Here is a 21,763-nt window from a genome sequence, read left to right on the forward strand (position 1 = left end):
TTGACCAGTGGGATAGCAGTGGACGAGCCATAACTTCAGATCTTGGTTGGATGGAGAGAACTTGCTTCAAAAAGAATAAAAATGGGGAGTGATTTGGGATATCAACCTTAGGCCTTTACATGCATGGACATATGAGCCCCCTCCCCACCCCATGCATGTATACATATATACAATACATACATACATATATACAAACATACATACACACACACACACACTCACATCATACACACTATGCATGAGAAGAAAAGTAAAATCTAGCTCCCTATTCCACAACCACTTTGTCGTTGAACTTGGGGTGTCACAGCCTGTGCCCCAAGCCAGTTTTAGCCACCTGGCCACAATAAGGCAACTGAGGGTCAAATTAGTATTGGAAAACAGAAACCATTTATTCAATGTGGCCACCCTGGGAAGAAGGACAAAGATCCAGCAAAAACTCTAAGCACCCCGTAAATATACCCTTATGTTTCTTGAAGTGAAATTAATAAAATAGGGGGCTAAAAACGTGTACATCTAAGCAATCAAGGTCAATGTGTGGTCCTGTCTACTCTGACCCAATATCTGGGCTCCAGTCTTACCTGTAAAGTGGTCTGATATGCTGTTAGATGCGTAAAGTCTGTATGACAGGTTCTTCCTCTGGCTGAGGCCTCTTCCTTCCCCCAGCAGATTCCTGGGGGAAATTCTCATTTCTTTTGAGGTCCACTGTTCCAATAGTCTGACAGTCAGACTGAGAGTCGCAGGTGTCTCGTTAGAGTGTCTCATTTCTCCCAGACTGGAACTTCATTCTGTTTTCTCATCTTCACAGCTATCACAACTGATCTAACCTGGTAAATAAATGCTATCGGTTGTTTCTTATGCATCCTGCCTTCCCCAAATGTTTAAATTCAACGAGGGTTTGGGTAATGAATGTGCTGTAAGCTTAGAACAACTCTGTGATGATAAAGTGTGGTAGCTTGATGGGATTTAGAACTGCACAAACAAACCTCGGGAATGTCTGTGAGGGGGTTGATGGAGACTGGCACCATTTCATGGGCTGAGGAAAACACAAGGTGTGATGGTTTGTATATGCTTGGTCTAGGGGTTGGTGACACTATTAGGTGTGGAGTAGGTGTGTCACTGGGCATGGGCTTTAAGACCTTCATCCTAGCTGCCTGGAAGCCAGTATTCTGCTAGCAGCCTTCAGATGAAGATGTAAAACTCTCAGCTCCTCCTGTACCATGCCTGCCTGGATGCTACCATGCTCCAGTCTTGATGATAATGGACTGACCCTCTGAACCTATAAGCCAGCCCCAATTAAATGTTGTCCTTATAAGAGTTGCCTTGGTCGTGGTGTCTGTTGACAGGAGTAAAACCCTAACTCAGACACAAGATGAACAGTAGGATCATTGCTTTCTACTTCCTGACTGTGGCTATAATGTGACCAACTGCTTCATGATCTTGCTACCATGCCCGCTGTCACGTTGGATGGTGACATCAAACAGCATGTCCAAAGATACTTGTTTCTCATGCTGCTTTTACCAAGTACTGTGTCAGAGCAGAAACAACTATCCAAGTGCCTTGGCATCAGTAGGTAGTATCTGTTGTCTAAGACTGTGAGGCAGTTCAGGGTCAAAGGGTCACTTATCACTGAAGTCCATGAGCCCCCATTCTGACTCGTGTACTTCAGTGGTACTTGGAATTCCAGGGATGGCACTGCCAGATAGCAATGGACAGAGAGGTCTAGATACTTCCCTTGCTTGGTCAAGAGCAGCTATTTTTACTGGTTGTAAGTTTTCTCTGTGGAAGGCTGGGAGGTCTCTTCCCTCCAACTTGCCTATTCTTTCATTTGAAGGGCTGCGTTGGCATCGTCTCGAGTGATCCTCGGCATCTGCCTTAAGCCAGTGTTTCTCAGCTTGGCACTGGTGCCATTTTGCTGTGAGAGGCTGCTCTATGCGTCTTTATTCACGAGACTCCAATTTTCTCTCTCTGCCTCATAAGGCAGTAGCTGAAATCTGAAGAGACTCCCATACATCTTTACAGACAAAGTTGCCCCTGGCTGAGACCACCGCAGTGACTCAAACCGAATGTCTTCTCCTGGGCTGTCAAGTTCTGTTATAACCACAGAGGCTACCCCACAGAGCTGATGTTCCTTGGGTTTTTTATGAATCCTGTGGCAGCTGGTAAGCCCAGGAGTAATAGATTGTTTCACCACCAAGACCTGCCAAAAACTTTCTATACTGCTCTCTCTAATCCATCTTTTACCCAGCTAGGCTACACAGCCAGCAACACACTCTCATTTCTGGGGGTTTGTTGCTTGACATTCCTGAGTGTCTAGCTCCATATTAACTTCCTAGCTGTTAACAAGCCACACCTAACAGTGCCACTCCGTATGGTCCAGCATTCACACATAAGAGTCTATAAGCAAATTATAGGTTAAAAAACAAAAATCAAGTTTAATATATAAAAAAAGTTACCCATACAGGTTTCCTCATTTCTTCCCCACTTAGACTTTGGGGAAGAAGTAGTTTTTACATCAAGTCTTTTCAAAATCTTAACCAGCTGTTCTCTGTCAAGAACTGGATACTGGCGAGTCCAAAGCAGGAAGCCTTATTTGACAAGAGTGTTTTTGGCCACATCCACCCATACAGGCTGTGTTCTTGGAGCTCCGGGGCTATAAGGAATCCTGGAGAGAAGGGGATTCTTGCATGGCTGCCATCTCAGCGTGTGCACCTGGCTCATGGCATTCAGCTGAGGACAGGCCCGAAGCCTGGGCCTTCTTATACTTACATATGAATGCATCTGTTTTTCCAAGGCTAACTTTGAAGGACTCCACTGGTACCAGTGAGCCACAGGGCCACATCCTGCCCAGACACTGCAAGCTACTTGCTCTTTGTGAAGGTGATGCTGTGTCTGGTGCACCAGTTCTGTCAGGATTCAAAAGCGTCTTCATCTCTCGCTCGGCGATGTGACCCTGGGAAGTCAGGGGGATGCTGCCGCCTCCACAGTCTGTAAGATGCCGGTGGTGATCCTCACTGAGCAACAAGACCATGGCCCCACCAACACGCAGCACTCTGTGACCAAAAAAAAAAAAAAAATCCCAAACAAACCGTAATTGGGATGAGTGTTTCTATGTTCCGAGACAACACACCATTCCGATTTATTTAAAATAGTTGTTAATCTGAAATTTAATTTCATTTATTTAAATACAAGAGTTTTGATAATTAGGTAGCATCTTCCATAATGCATACTCATTATAGTAATTATGGAATCTCTAGTACAAATCTGCTTTAATTATCTATTTTTGCTCTACTTAGAAGGCAAGATTCAAAGTAATTTATAGTCACATTCTAATAAATGATGGTAAGTGTGAGAATCCTTTGGAGCTGCATATTTAAGATAGACAAGGCTGCCGGCAGGAGTCACCAGGGAGGAGTTAGGACATGAACAAGGGACAATTAAGGGATGACCCCACAAAGGGCGCGAGGATCAGGAGACATCAGCTTCTGAGAATTTATCTACTCAGTCATTCAAGTGTTGTCAGTGACACATCTGTGGGAACAGTGACAGCTTATGAGTGACTAAAGGTTCACGCAGTGAGGGGGAAGCAAGGGGGCAGTGAGGGTCAGTAGAAGCTGCAAGGTGCACATCAGAGGCTGCAAAACCAAGCTCAGGACTGAGCCAGCCCAGTGACAGGAAGGGGCCTGGGAGGAAGCAGGCAGGGGGTAGACGCTGCAGGAGGAGGGACTAAAGGCTGCTCAGCCTGGTGGGGGAAGCAGAAAGAGGGGCGCAGAGCTCAGTATGGAATGATTTGCTCAGTACGGATGGTGGGTTCCAGAGGACAGCTGGGTGCACAGTCTGGGGGTGGGGTGGGGTGGAGGGGTGTGTGTCCTGAGGCACCAGGGCTTGAGGCAGAGACAGGAGGCTTAATGGTAAATGGAAGATAAAGCCAAAATGCCTGGATTTTGCAGGGGAAGAGGGAAGCAAAGTCAGGAAGCAGAAACTTCTCTCTTAAGGAAGGACTGTGGAAGGGAACCAGGAGATGTACCCAAGAGGAAGCCGGAACACCGGTTGTGCCATGTCGGCCAAAAAGGCATGGTATCAAGTGTCAAAAGCTATAGGACCAGCAAGTGGTCATGGTTAGTGAGCCTCGGGACAGATGGATGGAAGGCCAAGGCAGCAAGGAGATAATGATTTGCCAAGGAAGTCCACTCAATACGGTGCACTCCATCTCTTCCCAGTGTCCACTCAGAAGGCACATGTCTAAGGTCTGTCCTATAGCACTCCAGGCTGCTCTGCAGTCTGTCCACTTCTTCCTGTCTGTCCTATGGTTCTCAAGGCTGCTCTGCAGTCTGCTCACTCCTGTATTTAAGGCCCACTGCCTGCTTGCTTCCCTTTGGCCAAGGATCTCCCCTCAGTTGCTCACACTCACTAACATGTTTCTGCCTTCAGTCAATTGGTCTCATTGCTCTCTCTCCACTTCACAGGCCTCCCCTTGTGTGCGTCTCACCCCTCAGGCCCTAGACTTCTGCTGCCACCTCTGTAGACAGGCATCTATTGACTATGTATGTCTAAGGCACAGCCAGGACTGTTGTCTCGCTCCAGCTGGGTATCCTGTCCTCTTGCTCCACCACAGCAACCATAACTGGAAACACTGCTGTGTGTACCTCTGTCCCAGGACCTCACCTGTCCTGCCCACAGCTGTGTCCTCAGGATTCAGGACACAAACATTCACACCTCTCCAGAAAGAGCCATGGAACCTCTTAGGAAGAACAGGGGGGTAAAATGGCTGAAGACTAGGGAGGGAAGCAGGCAGAGTATGGGTCTTTAGGAAGGAAGGGACTGTGAGAAGCAGCCTGGCTTGGAGGAGAAAAGCCACTTCTACACAGACCGGCAGGCAGAAGGAGGTCAGCTATAAAACTACAAATAGCTCTGAACACAGCAAAGAAAATAGAAGTAAAGTGGTAACAACAAGGTCTTTTGACTCATTTCATTATCCAGGATGAAAAGGCTGGCGCGTAGGACGGAAACACTGGGATGATGACCATTTCTGAAGATGGAAACTGCTATGGTATTTTTTGGGACAGTGGTTAGTTATATTATATCAACAATGCAGGATATCATTAATCCTGCAATATTACCTCTGGGAAATTATCCCGAGATTACATAATTGCAGTAGCAGCAGAGTCCCAGGGCTCAATAATGATGATAACCAATATTTCCTTACTGTGTATCATCTCCCTCTTCTAGCACACGTGCAAGGCACTCCACGTGATAGTTACCAGCTTATTCTCTGTAATTTCTTTCAAATAATGGAGAAAGGAGAAAAGAAGAACCAACCTTCTGTGATGAGAGTTCTTCTAAGCCTCTTCCCATGTACATGGACACAGAATGTCTCACAAAAGGGCTATCAGAAATTATACTATTGCTCAAAATGCTTGCCTTGAACAGCAGCAGTATTTCAGTTCTCGACACTGATGATATCTTTAAAATGTCCTGTTGTTAAAAGGGCGAGAAAACTGTACACCAAACCATAGAAAGGATTTCTCTTCTGCATGGGATCCTGCAAGCCCAGGGGTAGATGATTCAATAAAGCTGTTCCTGGACCATGGAGCACCTTAGGCATTTGCCATCTAAACCATCGACTGCCAGCCTTCTGCCTCAGGACGTTTGGTGTAGCCCCTGGCCCTTGAGTAGCTTTGCTGCTCCCTTCCTCATGGAATATTAGCATGGATAAAAACAAGGCCCCCTTTAAAAATTCCTTCACACCTTCCAAATTTTACTGGCAACTCTTGTCTCCCCTGAAACCATTCCAGGCTTCTTCAGCATTCGGGAACATTCCTCTTTCATCAAGGTGAGCAAGGTTCATTTCAAATGTTGTTCATGTATTTGGGAATAGTTGAGAAGAAAGCCCAAACGGTCCATCAAATTCCTAACTGTGCTCTGTCTTGACGAGATAACTAAGTGGGCTGCATGTGTGGCTCTTGCTATCACAGTAATCGTCAGTCTGACAATCTTTGGAGTCTGACCCATATTCCTTCTCGGGGATCCATTCTGTGTGACACACAGAACCATAGATTTTCATAGCCATTATGAATAAGGTTACTGAATACTTCTTCCTCTTAATTTTAGTAACACAAGTCTCCTCTTTTGATTTCTAGATGTCTAGATCCAATAGACACCAGTGAATTATTAGGAGAAAAGCTTGTGTATTTAGCTATGAATGTATATCCTCAGATACCTTCCAAGCAGTGTCTTATGCTAGGAAGTCTGGGTAGGAGCTAAGAAGCTGAGTGCTGACTCGTGCTCAGCTGTTCTGAAAGCTTGAGATCCATGGGACCCTCTGAACAATACGTGAAAGTATATATTATGATAGAAAAATGAGCCATGAAGTGGTCAGTCTGCTTATGCCTCAGGAATTATAGTGTCACAGCCAAGCCTGTAACAAGCTGCCTGGCTTCCAAGGCTGTGTTCTCAATCACTGTGTGCTGTCTGGACAACCCTGAAACTACAGAAGTCAAAGGTCAGGCAGGCAGCCAGGAAGATGGGGCAAAGGAGAAAGAACCATCCCCCCTCTTATATTGAAATGCACAGACTTTAAACTGGACCTACTGAGGCATGCTTAACCATGCAGGACACTTTCATCTTCCTGACTCTGTGGTAAATGTTTAAATTCCCTGACAGTGGGCAGGCAGGCAGGCAGGCACATTCATCAGTGTCACATCTACAGAAACTTCAACTGCCGCAGGTGCTGTCTATAACCCTAACTCCCATGACGTGTAGACATGTCTAAAATAGAGAAAGCTAGATCTTTAGTCAAGTCATTATCTCTCTGCAAAGTTCCAGTTTAAATGCGTGTCATGGCTTACACATTTCTTTATCTCTCCGTGAACTGGTTAATAGGTAGTAAGCAACTCAGTCAGGGTCACAGCCTGTCCTTATGAGCTAGGCTGTACAACAAGATCACAGCCGGCAGCTTTTAAGAATCATATCCAGGCCCAATCCTAGATCAATTAAGTTAGAGATGTGGTGAGAGATGGGAAACGGCCATAGTATTTTTAAACACACTGAGGCAATAACTTTAACATGAAAAGAGGGTTGTGAAATCTGCTGAAGGAGAATTAATATCAGATCTGGCGATGAGGAGAATTAATATCAGATCTGGGGATGACGAAGAGATGCCTACATCACAAGTGCTGCTTTGAGCAGGACAGAGCCAGGGATCCAGGCAGCAGGGAATGGCTTTAAAATGTATTTATTTCATGTATTTATTTTTGCATGCCTGCATGCCACAGCACACACACACAGGGGTCAGAGGGGTCACTCCACAGCCAGCTCTTACTCTCACGTGACAGGAACTCTGGGATTGCAGATGGAGATATCCTTCACTGTACCTGTCCATGCACATGAGGACCCCAGGCCGAATCCCTAGCACTCATGGGAAGAGCAGATGTGACAGTGGGTGCCTTCGGTCCCAGCATGGGGTGTGGTGAGACAGAAAGATCCCTGGGGCTTGCTGGTCACAGTCTAGCCAAATCTGTGAGTTCCAGCCATGCTATGAGAACTTGTCTCAAAAGTTGAGTGGTGAGTGAGACAGAAAGACACCAAACAGAAATGTCTGGTTTCCACACATGTGTACCACATGAACACACACATGTACACCAGAAATGAGAAACGTGAGGCGCCCAGCTGACAAGATGCAGTGAGACAGCTAACAGGTGGGTGACAACTTGAGCGAGGCTTTTACTCCTATGGTATGTTAGCCTTGACACTGAATTCTTTCTCTCTTACACACTGGTGACACATGACTCCCATAGAAGGGTAGCGACATGCAGGTCCTGGTCCAGCTGATGTAGTTTATCATTGATCAATCCCTTATTGTTGTCTACTTATTCCTGTATCAATACAGATGACTGGGAAATGTTTATCTCGGCCTTACTGAACCTCTTGAAAAAACACTTCCATGAAACTACATCCAGAGGTCAACCCTGGAAAGTGTGGTATGAATAACAGTATGCATTATCATCTCATGCCAGCGAGGTCCCACCCTGTCACTTTGGTCTGTGGTTCAGCGGCACAGGCCCATCTTCCTGGGCCCGCCCAGTTTCTTATCTTTAAAGTGTGGGGTCTGACATGGAGGATGTAAGGTTTGTGAAGATTAGAAGCAGATATCTAAATTATCCACTCTGGTGACTGAAACAATAGTCATTTTTTTCTCAATAAAACTAATGATATAAGAAGATTCAGAAAACACATTTCAGTTATAAACTTCTAACTTTTGGAAAATTAATAGTAACAATTTTTGAATTGTTTGAAGTAAGAAATTATTCCACTGTAAACAGTCTTAGGGACAATGATATATTTTGACTAAATGGTCCATAGCTAGAATATTATGGGAAAAAAATTCAACAACTTACCTTTCCATTTCTTGTAGAATGCTTTTGATGTCTTTTCCTAACTTAAATTTTTTCCCAAATGGAATGTCAGAAATAATAACATCCATACTTTGTGATGGCAATGGTAAATCTGGAATGCAGAAGCCAGAGACTCCTATTACAGCAAGGTCAGGGCTCTATCGCCTCAACGAGATACTGACCTACGTATCCAATAAAACATATCCAATAAGATTCAGAGCGTCTATATTGTTTCTATGAAAAAATAAGATTTCGAAGGCTGGCGATTCAAGATAAAAATCACCAGCACTATTTTGCAATCATCCCTGGTCTGGCAGGGTAACAGTCAGAAGTAAATGCAGAGGACAAGAAGCTCTTAACAATTCCCTCTTTATCTTTGCCAAAGGTCTTTAAAGGCTTAGGCGGCCAGGGCCAGGCCATTCCCTGTAAACAGGCCTCTCTCCTACTCCTGCAGCAGCAGGTTTCTCACCAACCCCACAGCATCCAGCTCTCACCAGCCTCACAGCATCCAGCTCTCACCAGCCCCACAGCATTCAGCCCTCACCAGCCCCACAGCATCCAGCTCTCACCAGCCCCACAGCATCAGTATCTACAGGAAGTACCACTGACTGTGCAGAGTTCATGTAGGGGTATCTGCAAGACAGGCTGTGGGCCAGGGATTTGATACAGAGACTCCTGAGATAGTAAGTGCCCAACTCACAAGACTGAGCACACAGTAAAACCCTGTCAATTATGAAGTGCTCTGAACTGCCTGTGGAACACTCACATTCTGGTAGAAACAGCTATTCTTAGTTAAAGTTAGTTCTGTATTTACACAGACTCACTCCTCAGGCCCAGTCATTTTGCCTGGACATCTGTTCCTCAGCGGATTCATCTCTTCTACATCTGCATTTCATTAATTAAATTAATTAACTAAGACGATGAGCGGCTACTGGATCTTCTATGCTTACTCTTTTTTTGATCACTTAAGTATAGGGAGGCACAAATAATGTCAACAAATTCTTAATCCGTCACCTCAATCCACAAGCCCACAGTTAGTCTTTAATGATTTTTGTTTTCAATTTATTTTTGATGTGTATGAGTGTTTTGCCTGAATGTTTTATCCATCCATGCATCCATCCATCCATCCATCCATCCATGCATCCATCCATGCATCCATCCATGCATCCATGCATCCATCCATGCATCCATCCATGCATCCATCCATGCATCCATCCATGCATCCATCCATGCATCCATCCATNCATCCATCCATGCATCCATCCATGCATCCATCCATGCATCCATCCATCCATCCATCCATCCATCCATCCATCCATCCATCCATCCATCCATCCATCTATCTATCTATCTATCTATCTATCTATCTATCTATCTATCTATCTATCTATCTATCTATCCAGAGTTTTCTCCTGGCTATCTATCTATCTATCTATCTATCTATCTATCTATCTATCTATCTATCTCTCTATCTCTCTATCTATCTATCTATCTATCCAGAGTTTCTCCTGGCTGTCCTTGAGCTCAGAGGTCTGCCTGCCTCTGCTCCTGAGGACTGAGATTAAAAGCAGTCCTGTGTGTATGATGTGCACCACATGCCTGCAGGGACCTTGGAAACCAGAAGTGGATGTCAGATTCTGAGACTGGAGTCACATATACTTGTGAGTAGCCATGTGGGTGCTAGAACGTAAATCCAAAAAGAGTAGCCAGTGCTTTACTCACTGAGCCATCTCTGCAGCCCCTATATGAAGTCTTAAACATGTAAAATAACTAGTTTGGCAACTGAGTTGAGATACCATTTAATTTATAATTTAGTAAGGAATATTGTTGGGAAGGAAGATGCTAAAATTATATACTTTGGAAATATCTATTATACTACATGATGTTGAGCTTAAGGATAACATATATTTGTGCATACTAAAGTCTTAATCAAACTTTAAAAAATCTTATTAGCACCACAATAATTGTAGTACATACTCGTCTACCAACAGGCTTCCAAGACACAACTGTTTTGGATATCACTGGCTTAAAGCTGTTTTTCATAAAACTGCCTGTTGAGTGTCAAAGTTCTACTTTCATATTTAAAAACCTTGTTGGGCCACATTTATAGTTGAGAACATGCTTTGTCTAGAGTTGTTTAAGTAACAATGGCTCTCAGAGCAAATTCCAGTGAATGGAGGTTGCTCTCAGTTCTACCTCACTTGGAAGATGGGAGCATTTTAGGCCTTCACAGACCTTTCTCTCAGAGACTTCAACAAACACAAAATTCAAAAGTTGTCTCTGTTGTTTTTATTTTACCAAGTGAAGACTCAACAAAATTAGGCCTGCAGTTTCATTCCACTCTATTCCAGAATATACTCATGTCCAGTTCAAAGGAAGGAAATGAAGAAAGCCATCAGGAGACTCTTGCTACAAGACATCAAGGGACAGTTACAGAATTTCACCTTGTGTGTTATTGAGCTCAATAATCTGTTCATGTTTTCCCATTGCTAAATTTATTTTTAATAACAAATCACCAAAAAAACCCAGACCCCCAAAAAGACAAAAGAAACCCACAAGCATAGGAACACTTGCATTTGAGGCTGAACAACATTAATTTAGAAGACCAGCAGTTCCATGTTGACAAAGAGCCATGCTTCACACAGAGATGTGGAATGCATTTTCTTCAGCTGCAGGTGACAAACATCTGGCTTTGATCCACAAATATCATTTAAATAACTTCTAAGCTTTGAAGTAAACGCTAGGTGTTTCTATAAGCAGACCTGTCTCATTCTAGAGAATACAGACTTGGTACTTACCTTTCCATTAAAAATGCACTCTAATGAACTCACTGGCACTAAGAGTTCATTACACAATAGAAATGCTACCAAACAATACAATGGTAGCATGCAAATGCTTCTGTGGTGACTTCTTATCTATTTCCTCTGTCCTTCATGCACACCTAGTCTACGACATCCACATTTGCCAGTAACTCCCCAGAGGTAACCAGCCAGACCAACAGGACAGGAGAGAGGTGCCGGAGGGAGGAGGGAAACACACCAGCATGAGGGAAAGAAAACCACATGGCTCGTCACACTTCTGAACAAGGGTGCCGATAAATGACACAAAAGCTCGTGACAAGACTCTTGTGATAAAGCCTGTAGATGAAATGACGAGAGAGCAGCTGTCGCCTGTCTCACTGGCAGCAACGTAAACATTCGCCTTACTTAGTTACATTTTAATTACATCACAAATGGATTTCTTTTGCTCAAGTCTGCATGTTACATGTTCTACCATATGTTAAAAATGTGTGTACGTGAACAGATGACAATGCCTAAGTAGTAATGAGCTCTTACTTCCTAGGATAACTGGCAGCCCACAAGCATTCGAGGCCATATTTTCTCAATGACTAAAACTCAGGAAGAAATCTGAGGAATTTCTTCATGTTAAATGATCACCTTTGATTATACCAGCAGAGGGTTACAAAGCAAAGTGAATGCTAGCAAGAGGCAGAAGTAACTAAGCCACTACAATACAATAAAGTGGGTCAGTGAGATGGCTCATTGGGTAAAGACGCTTGCTGCCAAGCCTGATGACCACAGTTCTCTCCCTGGACCCTGCACACAGAGAACTGACTCCGAAAACTTGTCCTTTGACCTCACACATCAAGTAAATAAATACAGTACAATACAATACAATACAATACAATAAAGAGAATGAGGTCATTGGTTTATATGAATGTAAATTACCCTATTCAAGAACAGCAGAGGTACCTTTTCTTGTTTTTAAAGTGAAACTTCACAGGAAACATCTTGAAAATGAATCGACAGTGAAGCTGGAAATGTGGTAGAAGTCTTGAGAGCGGTGCGGGAGAAGAGGAGTCTGTCTGCCCTCCCTCAGGTATGCAGGGTGGCGTGGAGAAAGCAAACAGATTGAAAACCCCAGCTCCAAGACAACTTAGAAAGTCCTTCTCTTAAAGGTCTCAGGGAGAGCCTTCTTAAAGAATTGGAGTCAAAAGGACTTGATTTGGTCACCTCTGGAAATCGGTGTCTCAAGACTGAATTCATGGTCACCAGTTGACAACAACCACAGGAATGCAGTCAGTCTGTCTTTCTATGAGTCTGCATTACAAAACTTCTATACCAGTGGTTCTCAACCTTCCAAATGCTGGGCCCCTTAATATAGTTCCTCATGCTGTGGTGACCCCCCAGCCACAAATTTATTTTTGTTACGACTTCATAAATATAGTGTTGATACTATTATGAACTGCAATGTAAATATCTGACAACAGGATATCTGATACGCACTCCCTGTTAGAGTGTTCCTTAAGGAGTCTCGGAGCATCCACAGGCTGAGAAGCTACACAGGAGCACTTCTAACAGTTTCTCCCGTGGCACTCATTTCTGGTGCTTTCTCTCTCTAGAAGAAAAACCTAAACACGCGCTGTACTTCTGGATTATAGGTTCAATATTTACTCATGGCCAAGAGCATAATACAGTTTCTGCAGCAGAATTAACTGAGCTGCTTTTCTAAGGAGGGACGGAGGGAGCGGGGAAGGAGAGAGAGAGAGAGAGAGAGAGAGAGAGAGAGAGAGAGAGAGAGAGAGAGAGAGAGAGAGAGAGAGAGAGAACATGATACTGAGGGACAGCAAGTAGTTTAGGAGCTCAGGGAAGCCCGGCTAAAGCATCCCCCAGCCACGACGGTCAGGGGCTGGCTATGGGAGGACTTCGCAGCACCGGGACACAGGGCATCCGGGCTATGAGAGGACTCTGAGTGCTATCCCATCTGCCACTGCTGATTCCCTATCAGTGATGGTTGCATCCATCCTCGTTTGCCCAGACCTCTCTGGGTTCTTAAAAATATTGGTTCAGCACCCAAGGGTGGGTGACTGAGCCACTTCTCTATGTCCAATGGGAAGCAAAGATTGGCTAATTCAGAGCGTGTCCCACATGAAGGAGTTCAGTCGTTTCTTCTCCCTCCAGGGCTCTCTTTCTGTTATGGTTGTATCATTCCATCTCAGGTCATGAGAGGACAATGATTTGGTCACAAACATCTGCAGAAGGTGGATTCCAGCTTAATGCTATAGAAACTACAGAAATATCACTTCCCAATCAGGAGTAATTAGGAATATTTCAAACAGCTATAGTAGTGGAAATAAAGTGCTTGTTAGCCCCACAGGGCATAAGCAACAACACCACACACTCGCGCACGCGCGTGCGCGCACACACACACACACACACACACACACACACAATGGCTTTCACTTTGTGTTTTCCATCTCACCTGTAACAGAGCCTTTAAGTAACTCAATCCTGTCTGTAAGGCCTGCAGCCTTCAGATTGTCACATGCGCCAAGTAACTGCGTGTTGCTCACATCAGCACCCATGTAAAACACATCCTACGGGGGAAAAACAATCCATACTTTAAGTATAAGTAAATCCATTAAGTATTTCAGTATTTAATAAAACCTACTTGCACTTTATTAAATGGAAAAGAGTAAAGTTAACAGATTCTTAATTTCAAGTTAAAACAAACTTAAAGCATATTTTTCAAAACACACAATAGTAAATGTTAAAGTCTGTTAATATTTTACCATTATAGTTGCCTAGAAAGTCTAGACATTCGTATGATCTAGGTATGAAAAGTTATCATAGTCCTGTCATATTTTCTTAAATTCTTCATAGAATTTAATGAAATAATATAGAAATTTAACAACTCTTCAAAATCTATTATAATTATAGTAAACAAGAACTCATATAATTACAGTAATCCAAAAATAGACTATCTGCTTATAAAAACTGGTGAGTGTAACTATTAAAATATAACATCATCTGTTATATAACATATGTTATAAAACATAATCTGGCTCAGACCAAACTTTGCGACTTACTGGCCACTCTTCAGCTGCTTCCACAAGTATAGTCCCAAGGCCACACATCGGATCTAAAACCAGTGCTCCAGCCTGAACAAAGAAACAAACCGGTATTACTATGTCTTCTGCAATAGGTCTACTATAAAAGAAGCCTAAACCTGGGAGCCTCAGGCAGCCCAAGTTCCAAGGCAGGACAGCATTTGCCATGGTTTGAAGTAGGAGGGTGCCCAGTGTGGTCAAGGAACATTGAGTGAGGGGGCAAAGGTGCTGGCAACATTGGAGAGGCAACCAGGGGATGCCATGACTGTAATCTCCAGACTGTAGAAGTCTATAAGAACATATAACCCACACTTCATGCCCACCCAAACCAGGGCACCTGGGACGTTTACTCTTTCTGGAAATGAAATGTCTAATGAAGTGGTCACCATCTGAAGTGTTCCCATCACCATGTCAGAGGGAGGGAACGCAGGGCAAGTTGTGCATTGCTCTGAAATGTTAACATCTGGATGTTAGTCACATGGCTGCCTAGAGCATCAGGCTGGTTAAACCATGCCAGTCACTTGGTGCATACAGCTTCAAGGAGTCAGGATGAGATACTATTTATGTTTGAAAAGAAATAAAAGTTTGGAGAAAAAAAAAACCTAATTAATTACTCCCACTCTGGGAATAACATCGTTTCAGATCTTGCCAGTTCCCTAAGGATTCTGGTTCTATTGCCGAAGGACAGGCAAGTGTGGCAGGGTGTGATTAAAGAAGTCACATGATACTGCAGCTGGAGGGGATCACACTGGCTGCTCAGGAGCATGGACCATAAGGAGGCTGGTTAGAGAGACCAGACAGGAGAGATTGAAAGGCATACTGGGAGAAATGTTGGATTCTGGGTGTATTGAAAAGGATGGAGCCAGAAGGAAGGTTTGGATGTGGACTGTTAAAGATGACTAAACTTTTTGTGACCAACAGAAGAGCTACTACTGGGGTGGGGCAGGGGTGTGGAGGAAGATTTGAGGAGTCAGGAAACTTCTGACATGCTCATTTTAGACACTCTTGGTATACACAATGTGTGACTGCATAGATGAATCTAGAGCTCAAGGTTCAGGCTACAGATATGGGGTTAGGGTTAGTCAATGTGAGTATGTAAAGCTGGGTGAGATCATTCGGGGAGCAAGGGAAGTTAAGAAGGGGCATCTAGGCATTAGGCCTCAGTGCCCTAAACACAGATGTCCAGAAGATAAGGCTCAGACATGCTTACTGAGAGGTGGTGCGTGTGAGCCAGGAGGAGAAGCAGAGTGGGTCCTAACCAACACAGAAAATCCGTCCAGGGAAAGCAGTCACGTCATCAGGTGTTAAAAAGGTCAATGGGCCGGTTCAGTGAGGTCTTCAGGAAAGAAGTGGGCATGAGAAAATGGGAAGGAAGGAACCAGGGCAGCATATATCAGTCATTTCCAAGTTTGTTTTGTTGGGGTGGGGAGTGGGGGTTGGGGGGTGAGGGGGGTGTATAACCTGAACTTATTAGAGGATTTCATTTTATAAGTTTTTCAAGTTACAAGAGCAATGGACAGGGTGATGGCAGTGGCCCAGTAGAAGGAAAAAGTCCTTAAATATGAAAGAGGAAGCTGAATACAGTATCCAGTTCTGGGATAGAACAGACAATTCGCCACCAAAGGACAAAAGGCCATGCTATGTGGGCACAGATTCTCACAGCTGATAGGTTGGGTAAAGAACACACACTGGTTCTGGCTCTAAGTCTTCAAGTCAAATAAGAAGGGAGAGCTCTGAAGGTGCAGAACCAAAAACAAACAAAAACCAAACCAAACCAAACAAAAACCCAAGCCCCAAACTAGTATAAGACAACAGAATTCTTCATTTTTGAGAGACAGGGTCTTGCAATGTTCCCAAGGCTAGCCTCAAAGCTCTGGTTCTTGTGATGCTCCTGCCTCAGCTTCCCAAGTAGCTGAGGCTATATGTGGACATTTCCACACCTGGCAAAGATCAGGACTACTGAAACAGAGACACCCAGAAGACATTCTGGATTTGACATGGTCTAGGATGGGACTAGGTCACATCATTATAGGGAGAAGATCCAATAAACCAAGAGGCAGGTTGTTGCCTGGCTACGGTGATCTTTAAGAACCAGATAGAAAGAAGGGCTTCTATTCTAACAGGAATGATAGGGAGAGAGGTGTGTACCTGACTGGTATACTCTGCATGTGCTTCAAGGGCAGAAGAAAGGAACCAATAACCAGCAAGGAGCAAGCAGGAGACCTACCCCACTTCAGGTTGAGTGACACTCGGATGTGGGAGAAAAACATCCATCACTGGACGTGTCTACAGAGGAAGCAGGGTCCCCAGGGCACAGCCAGGTGTCAGGACCAGATGGTACCTGAAGGAAAGAAGTGAAAAATCCTTCAGGCAAGAGAATCTGTGTCCTGGTACCAAACATATGTCTATATTCAGACAAACATGAAAGTTCAGATTTGTATGCAGTCACATACATTTATACTTAAACACAAACTTTGAAAGCATAGAAAAGAACAGAAGGGTATCACATTTCTAGCCTTATAAAAAAGCAGATTAGGATAAAGGTTTAAAGACCAGCATGGGGCATTGATCCCTGGTCTAGCTGATGCTCGGACTCCAAGGCTCTGGTGCTCAGAGAATCCTGGGTTCCTACTGAGACTCCCAAGAAGGAACTGGTAGGGGTTCCTTGCTTGGGCTGAGTAGTAAGAACAACGTGGAACCAGGTGGCAGCTTGTCTTCAGAGAGCTATAGGCCTAGAAGGAGCCCAGACAGCTGCCTGTCCTTCAGGCATCTCAGGGTGGACTCTCTGAACACTGCTGATACAGAGATCTGTCTGCCTCTTACCATTTGCTCCAGGCAGTCACATATCCACTGATAACATATTTTGACCTTAATGTGCAAACAAAAACACCTGGCTCACCTGAGGAGGCACCTAGTGAGCAGAACCGTAGAGTACTGGGAGGGCCATGATATGAGACATCACAGATACTCACACTTGACAACAAAACCATGACTTTAAAGCCAGAAAAACCGACAAGTGATTAAGGGAGATCAGGTCTCTGTTTGTTACTCCCGGAACTTAGAAGAACAACTCCAGTGGAGAGGTAAGATATGGGGACCACATGTGGAAGGATGAATGGCTTGGATGGATGGAACAGCAGGTCAACACGCTCTACTGGGGATTTCAGAGGTCGAAACCAAAGAGACTGAAGTCCCACTCACGAGACAGCTGAGGCAATGATATTAAATAATAGAAGAGTGCTTAGCTAAGAGGAACAATAGACAGTACTTACTATTACATAGCAACAATTCCATAAATTTCAATTTCACACCATAACAACTTTAAATACTACTGCCATAACAACTCACACGTGTGCATTTCCTACGACAGCTACTAGTTTAATTGCTTTATTAATGCTGACTCATCTAGTCTTGATCTGAACCTACTGTAGCCATCAGAGAAGGAAGGAAGATATTCTAATGAGGGTCTGTCTCTCCTCTCATCATAGAGAAGATGGACCCAAGAAACTTTTCTTTGGATCTTCTGCTGAGAGAAAGCAAAGCCAGAGGAGGAATTTGTCTTGGAAGGATTTCACAGTCTGCCAGACAACTGCCAGACAACTGCTAGACTGAGCAACAGAGACTAGGGCTGGGATGATGGTGGTGGGCAGGACAACACCTTGTCTGCTTGGTTATCTACACTGCCCTTTATTTAACCTAAACATCTTGCCAGGACTGCTGAGATAGACTGGAGATGGGTAGCTCACTGGACATTTTTTGTTAGTTTGCTTTCCAATGTTGTGTCACTGATTAAATCTTCTCTTTTCTTTTTTTTCTATTCATGATTTTGTTTTTAATTTAAAAATTATTTTATTCCTGTGTATGAGTGTCTTGCCTGCCTGCATGTGTGCCTGTGCACTATGTGAGTGCCTGATTCCAGAAAAGAGGTGCCTGCCTAGAACTGGAGTGACAGGTGGCTGTACTCCATCATGTGGGTGCTGGGAATCAACTGAACCCTGGTCCTCTTGAAGAACAGCTATTGAGTTTAGCCACTGAGCCATGTTGTCAGCACTGTTTGTCACTGGCCTACCGAGGACAAGTGGCTGAGCCTAGCCCATCAGAGATGTTCTGACCCCAACAGCTACTCTAACAGTATAGCATACTATTTTTATCTTACAAACAAGAAAGAGAGGCAGTGTCGTTACATATCTTTCCTAAAAGTCCTTGGCCATTAAGTGCTGGAGACAAAACTCACCAGGAAGGTAGACGCAGGAACCTCTGGGCCTTCATAGAAACATACTCGTGCATGCACAACAAAACACCCCATCTACAGAGATTCTTGCAACATTCCTGAGCTTTAGACTGAAGACAAAACTCTTAGGAGCCAGCCTTTAGAAAGAACCAAGAGACCCACAGTGTGTGGCATATTCATTGGTGGCACCCAGAGATAAAGGAGGGAGAGCACTCCATGCCTGAAAGGGTAGAACTGCAAATCAAGACCCTCTGTCGCCATGATGAAGAAAGAAAGAAAGGGGGATCTGAGGATGGGATGGATACGACAGTGTTCCAGTCAAATACGACAGGAGAGGACATGGCTATAAACTGTCTTGAACTAAGTCAATGCCAGTGCCGCAGATAGGGAAGGAAAGAGAACAAGGTGAGGAACAACACAGGTTAGCGGAGTCTTTGCGACTGTACCCAAAAGTGCTATGAAAATATGCTCTACCAGAGAGCCAGGAAAGAGCTAACTGAGATTCAAAAACAGCAGGGGGCAACTTCGAGGGAATCTGTGATACACAGTATTTTAGTTCAGTTTAGCAGCTGTGGGCTGGGAGGGGAAGCCAGGACTGTTGCAAAAGCGTGGATGCTGGGAAGGGAAGTGGAAGGACTCCTCATGACCCAGAGGGGCAGCTGGGAAGATACAGTGGGAATAGATAGCTAGGAGTGGGTTCAGCAACCTACAGGAATGGCCCCAAGGGAGGAGGATATCAAGGGATTGGCAGGTCCACTGGTCACAGCAGGGGCAGTTCACAGGTCAACAGTAAGAAACACTATAGACAGACAGCAGACAGGAAGTGGAGGAGGAAGACAGGAAGTGAATCTGCCAGGCTTCTTTCTGGATGTTTTCAATGAAAGAGACAGGGACAGAAAAGATCAACGCCAGGTGTGAAGCTGGGTGTGGCGGCAATAAACAGAAAACAGGGAGGCCGACACAGAAGCACAGTCACAAGTTCAAGACCAGCCTTGGCTCCAAAGGCTGTTCAGGACTTCCTGGGAGAGACAAAAGGCAAAATAGCAAGAACAACAACAACAACAACAACTCCTTGAACTTGAAATTGGAAAGCACGGTGTGAAATGATCATTAAGACACAAGACATGGTGAAGTCTGAGCTGAGCTGGCAAACCCAGACAGAGAGGAGTTTCACAGCAGAGAGCATTTGCATGCAGTGAGATCTCTTGGAAGGAGAAATGCAACTTAGTGCACATACAGCAATGCAGGAAGTTTCAGAATAGCTTCTAGACAGTCACACAGGTCGCAGAGATCATATAGAACACTCCTCAATAAGAAAACACTACTTTCCTATTGTCAGCGGAACTTTCACAGACTGATGAAGACGGTGGACAGAGAGAAAGCTAACATTTTTAAAGATGAAGGTTCTATGGGTCACATTTTGGACTCATAAGATCAGAAATAATAAAACACAATTTTTTAGTCAAAATGCTTACAGAAGTTCAATGCAGAAAAACAAAAAGCAAGAAATAAAACAAAGGCTATTAAGTCCATTGGCAGCTGCAAAAAATAAAAAATAAAGAGGCTAGAGAGGGGAAAACAGAAACCACCAGCTGGAGACTGTGTAGTTAACACAGGAAGGGCCTCGCTGGCCTCGAGAGGGAAACAGGTATCTTCCTGACCTTAATTTCTGCAATGGACGCCATGGCCCACGCTATGGTTGACCGCAGCCCAGCTGTCTGGATGTAAGTCCTGCTGGCCAAGGGCACTCTGCAAGAAAGAGGCAAAGTAGGTATCAAATATTACCATATGCTAAAGCACAGGATGCAAAAAATGATTATTTTGTCTCTGAGAAGCACTTTAACATATCAACCTGATATGTTCTCTGAACTAAAGGACATTTTCATCCCATTATTAAACACCTTCTACATTGGGCTGTTTATTTAATCAACTAGTGTGGTATTTAGAATAACAATTATCTTAGACAACTGAAATTTAAGTTACAAAACCAAAATCACACATGAAGGAAACCTCTTACTTAGCACTTCCCGTCCTTCTACCCAGAACAGCTGGCATCATTAAGAGGAGCAGGGCTTTGTGATCGGGATGCAGGATGGGGAATTTATAGTGGCTTCTGGAAGCTTGGTTTCTGCTGATTTGCATCTTTCTCAGAGGACAGGAAGAGGCCGAAGCATACAAATAAGTCTCTGCACTCATTCTTTTTTTTGACAGGGTTTCTCTGTGTAGCCCTGGCTGTCCTGGAACTCACTCTGTAGACCAGGATGGCCTCGAACTCAGAAATTCGCCTTCCTCTGCCTCCCGAGTGCTGGGATTAAAGGCGTGCACCACCACACCCGGCTCCTCTGCTCTCATTCTTAACTGCAGCACAGGCCCACCCTACACCCACCCCTCTTCCTAGCTACTATGCTTCTACATCTGACAGACATTTGTGTGGCTATAGGTCAGCCTTGAGAGATGCTCCTCCCCTTCCTGGACAGTTTCGAAAATATGTTAAAAATGTATTCAGCAAACTCCGAATCTTATAAACTGTCACACAGGCTGGCTCATTTAAACCTCAACCACAAAGCTAGTTTGGTGGTTTGGATAGAACAGCTCCCATATATACAAATGCTTGCTCCACAGATGGTGTACTGTTTAAGAAGGGTTGGGAGGTATGGCCTTATTAGAGGAGGTGGGTCACTCACTGGAGACGAGTTTTGAGGTTTCAAAGGCCCATGCCAAACCCAGTCTCTCTTTCTACCTCCTACTGCACTCTACCTGCTTGCCTGCTGCCAAACTCCCCACCATGATGGTAACGAACCCTAACCCTCTGAAACTGTAAGCCCCCAATAAATGATTCCTTCTATAAGTCGTCTTGGCCATGATGTCTAATCATACCGATAAACAGCTATAAAGTAGCTAATATTATCTTCTTGATTTTATAGCAAAGAAGAGATACCATGACCGTGTTGGCGTGGGTACAGTTAATGCCCTAGAGGCTTCAAACTGTTCTCCAAAAGATCCACACAGTTTTTATCTTTAGAAAAGCAAGCCTTTGATAAGGAACTCCTATGATATTCTGATGTGGCCATCGGACGTTCTGGAGATCTTATGCTGTTTCCCAGGTTCCCACTCTCTTCCATATCTAAGGTCACCAAGCTGTCTCTTCCATGGCTAGGGTCACCAAGCTGTCTCTTCCATGGCTAGGGTCACCAAGCTGTCTCTTCCATGGCTAGGGTCACCAAGCTGTCTCTTCCATGGCTAGGGTCACCA

The 21,763-nt window shown here is 44.3% G+C and overlaps 1 protein-coding gene across 3 annotated transcripts in view; it reads right to left on the reverse strand.

Annotated features, from left to right (window-relative positions):
* Nucleotides 1-2,408: 2,408 nt before the first annotated feature.
* Thumpd2 (THUMP domain containing 2) overlaps nucleotides 2,409-21,763 on the reverse strand; it is a 36,215-nt gene continuing 16,860 nt past the window's right edge. Inside the window, exons 6-11 of one of the 3 annotated variants that reach the window (XM_029471570.1) lie at nucleotides 20,173-20,260; nucleotides 14,260-14,331; nucleotides 13,653-13,767; nucleotides 8,394-8,502; nucleotides 2,767-3,050; nucleotides 2,412-2,662 (exon numbers count right to left, since the gene is read on the reverse strand). In XM_029471570.1, the coding sequence (XP_029327430.1) occupies nucleotides 2,661-2,662; nucleotides 2,767-3,050; nucleotides 8,394-8,502; nucleotides 13,653-13,767; nucleotides 14,260-14,331; nucleotides 20,173-20,260 (670 nt within the window). In that variant the 3' untranslated portion in view covers nucleotides 2,412-2,660. Of the gene's footprint in view, nucleotides 3,051-8,393; nucleotides 8,503-13,652; nucleotides 13,768-14,259; nucleotides 14,332-20,172; nucleotides 20,261-21,763 lie in introns of those variants that run through there. The other 2 variants (XM_021149410.2, XM_029471571.1) reach the window with 2 other exon arrangements.

The sequence above is a fragment of the Mus caroli genome, chromosome 17, assembly GCF_900094665.2.
Source record: "Mus caroli chromosome 17, CAROLI_EIJ_v1.1, whole genome shotgun sequence".
Classification (NCBI taxonomy): Eukaryota; Metazoa; Chordata; class Mammalia; order Rodentia; family Muridae; genus Mus; species Mus caroli.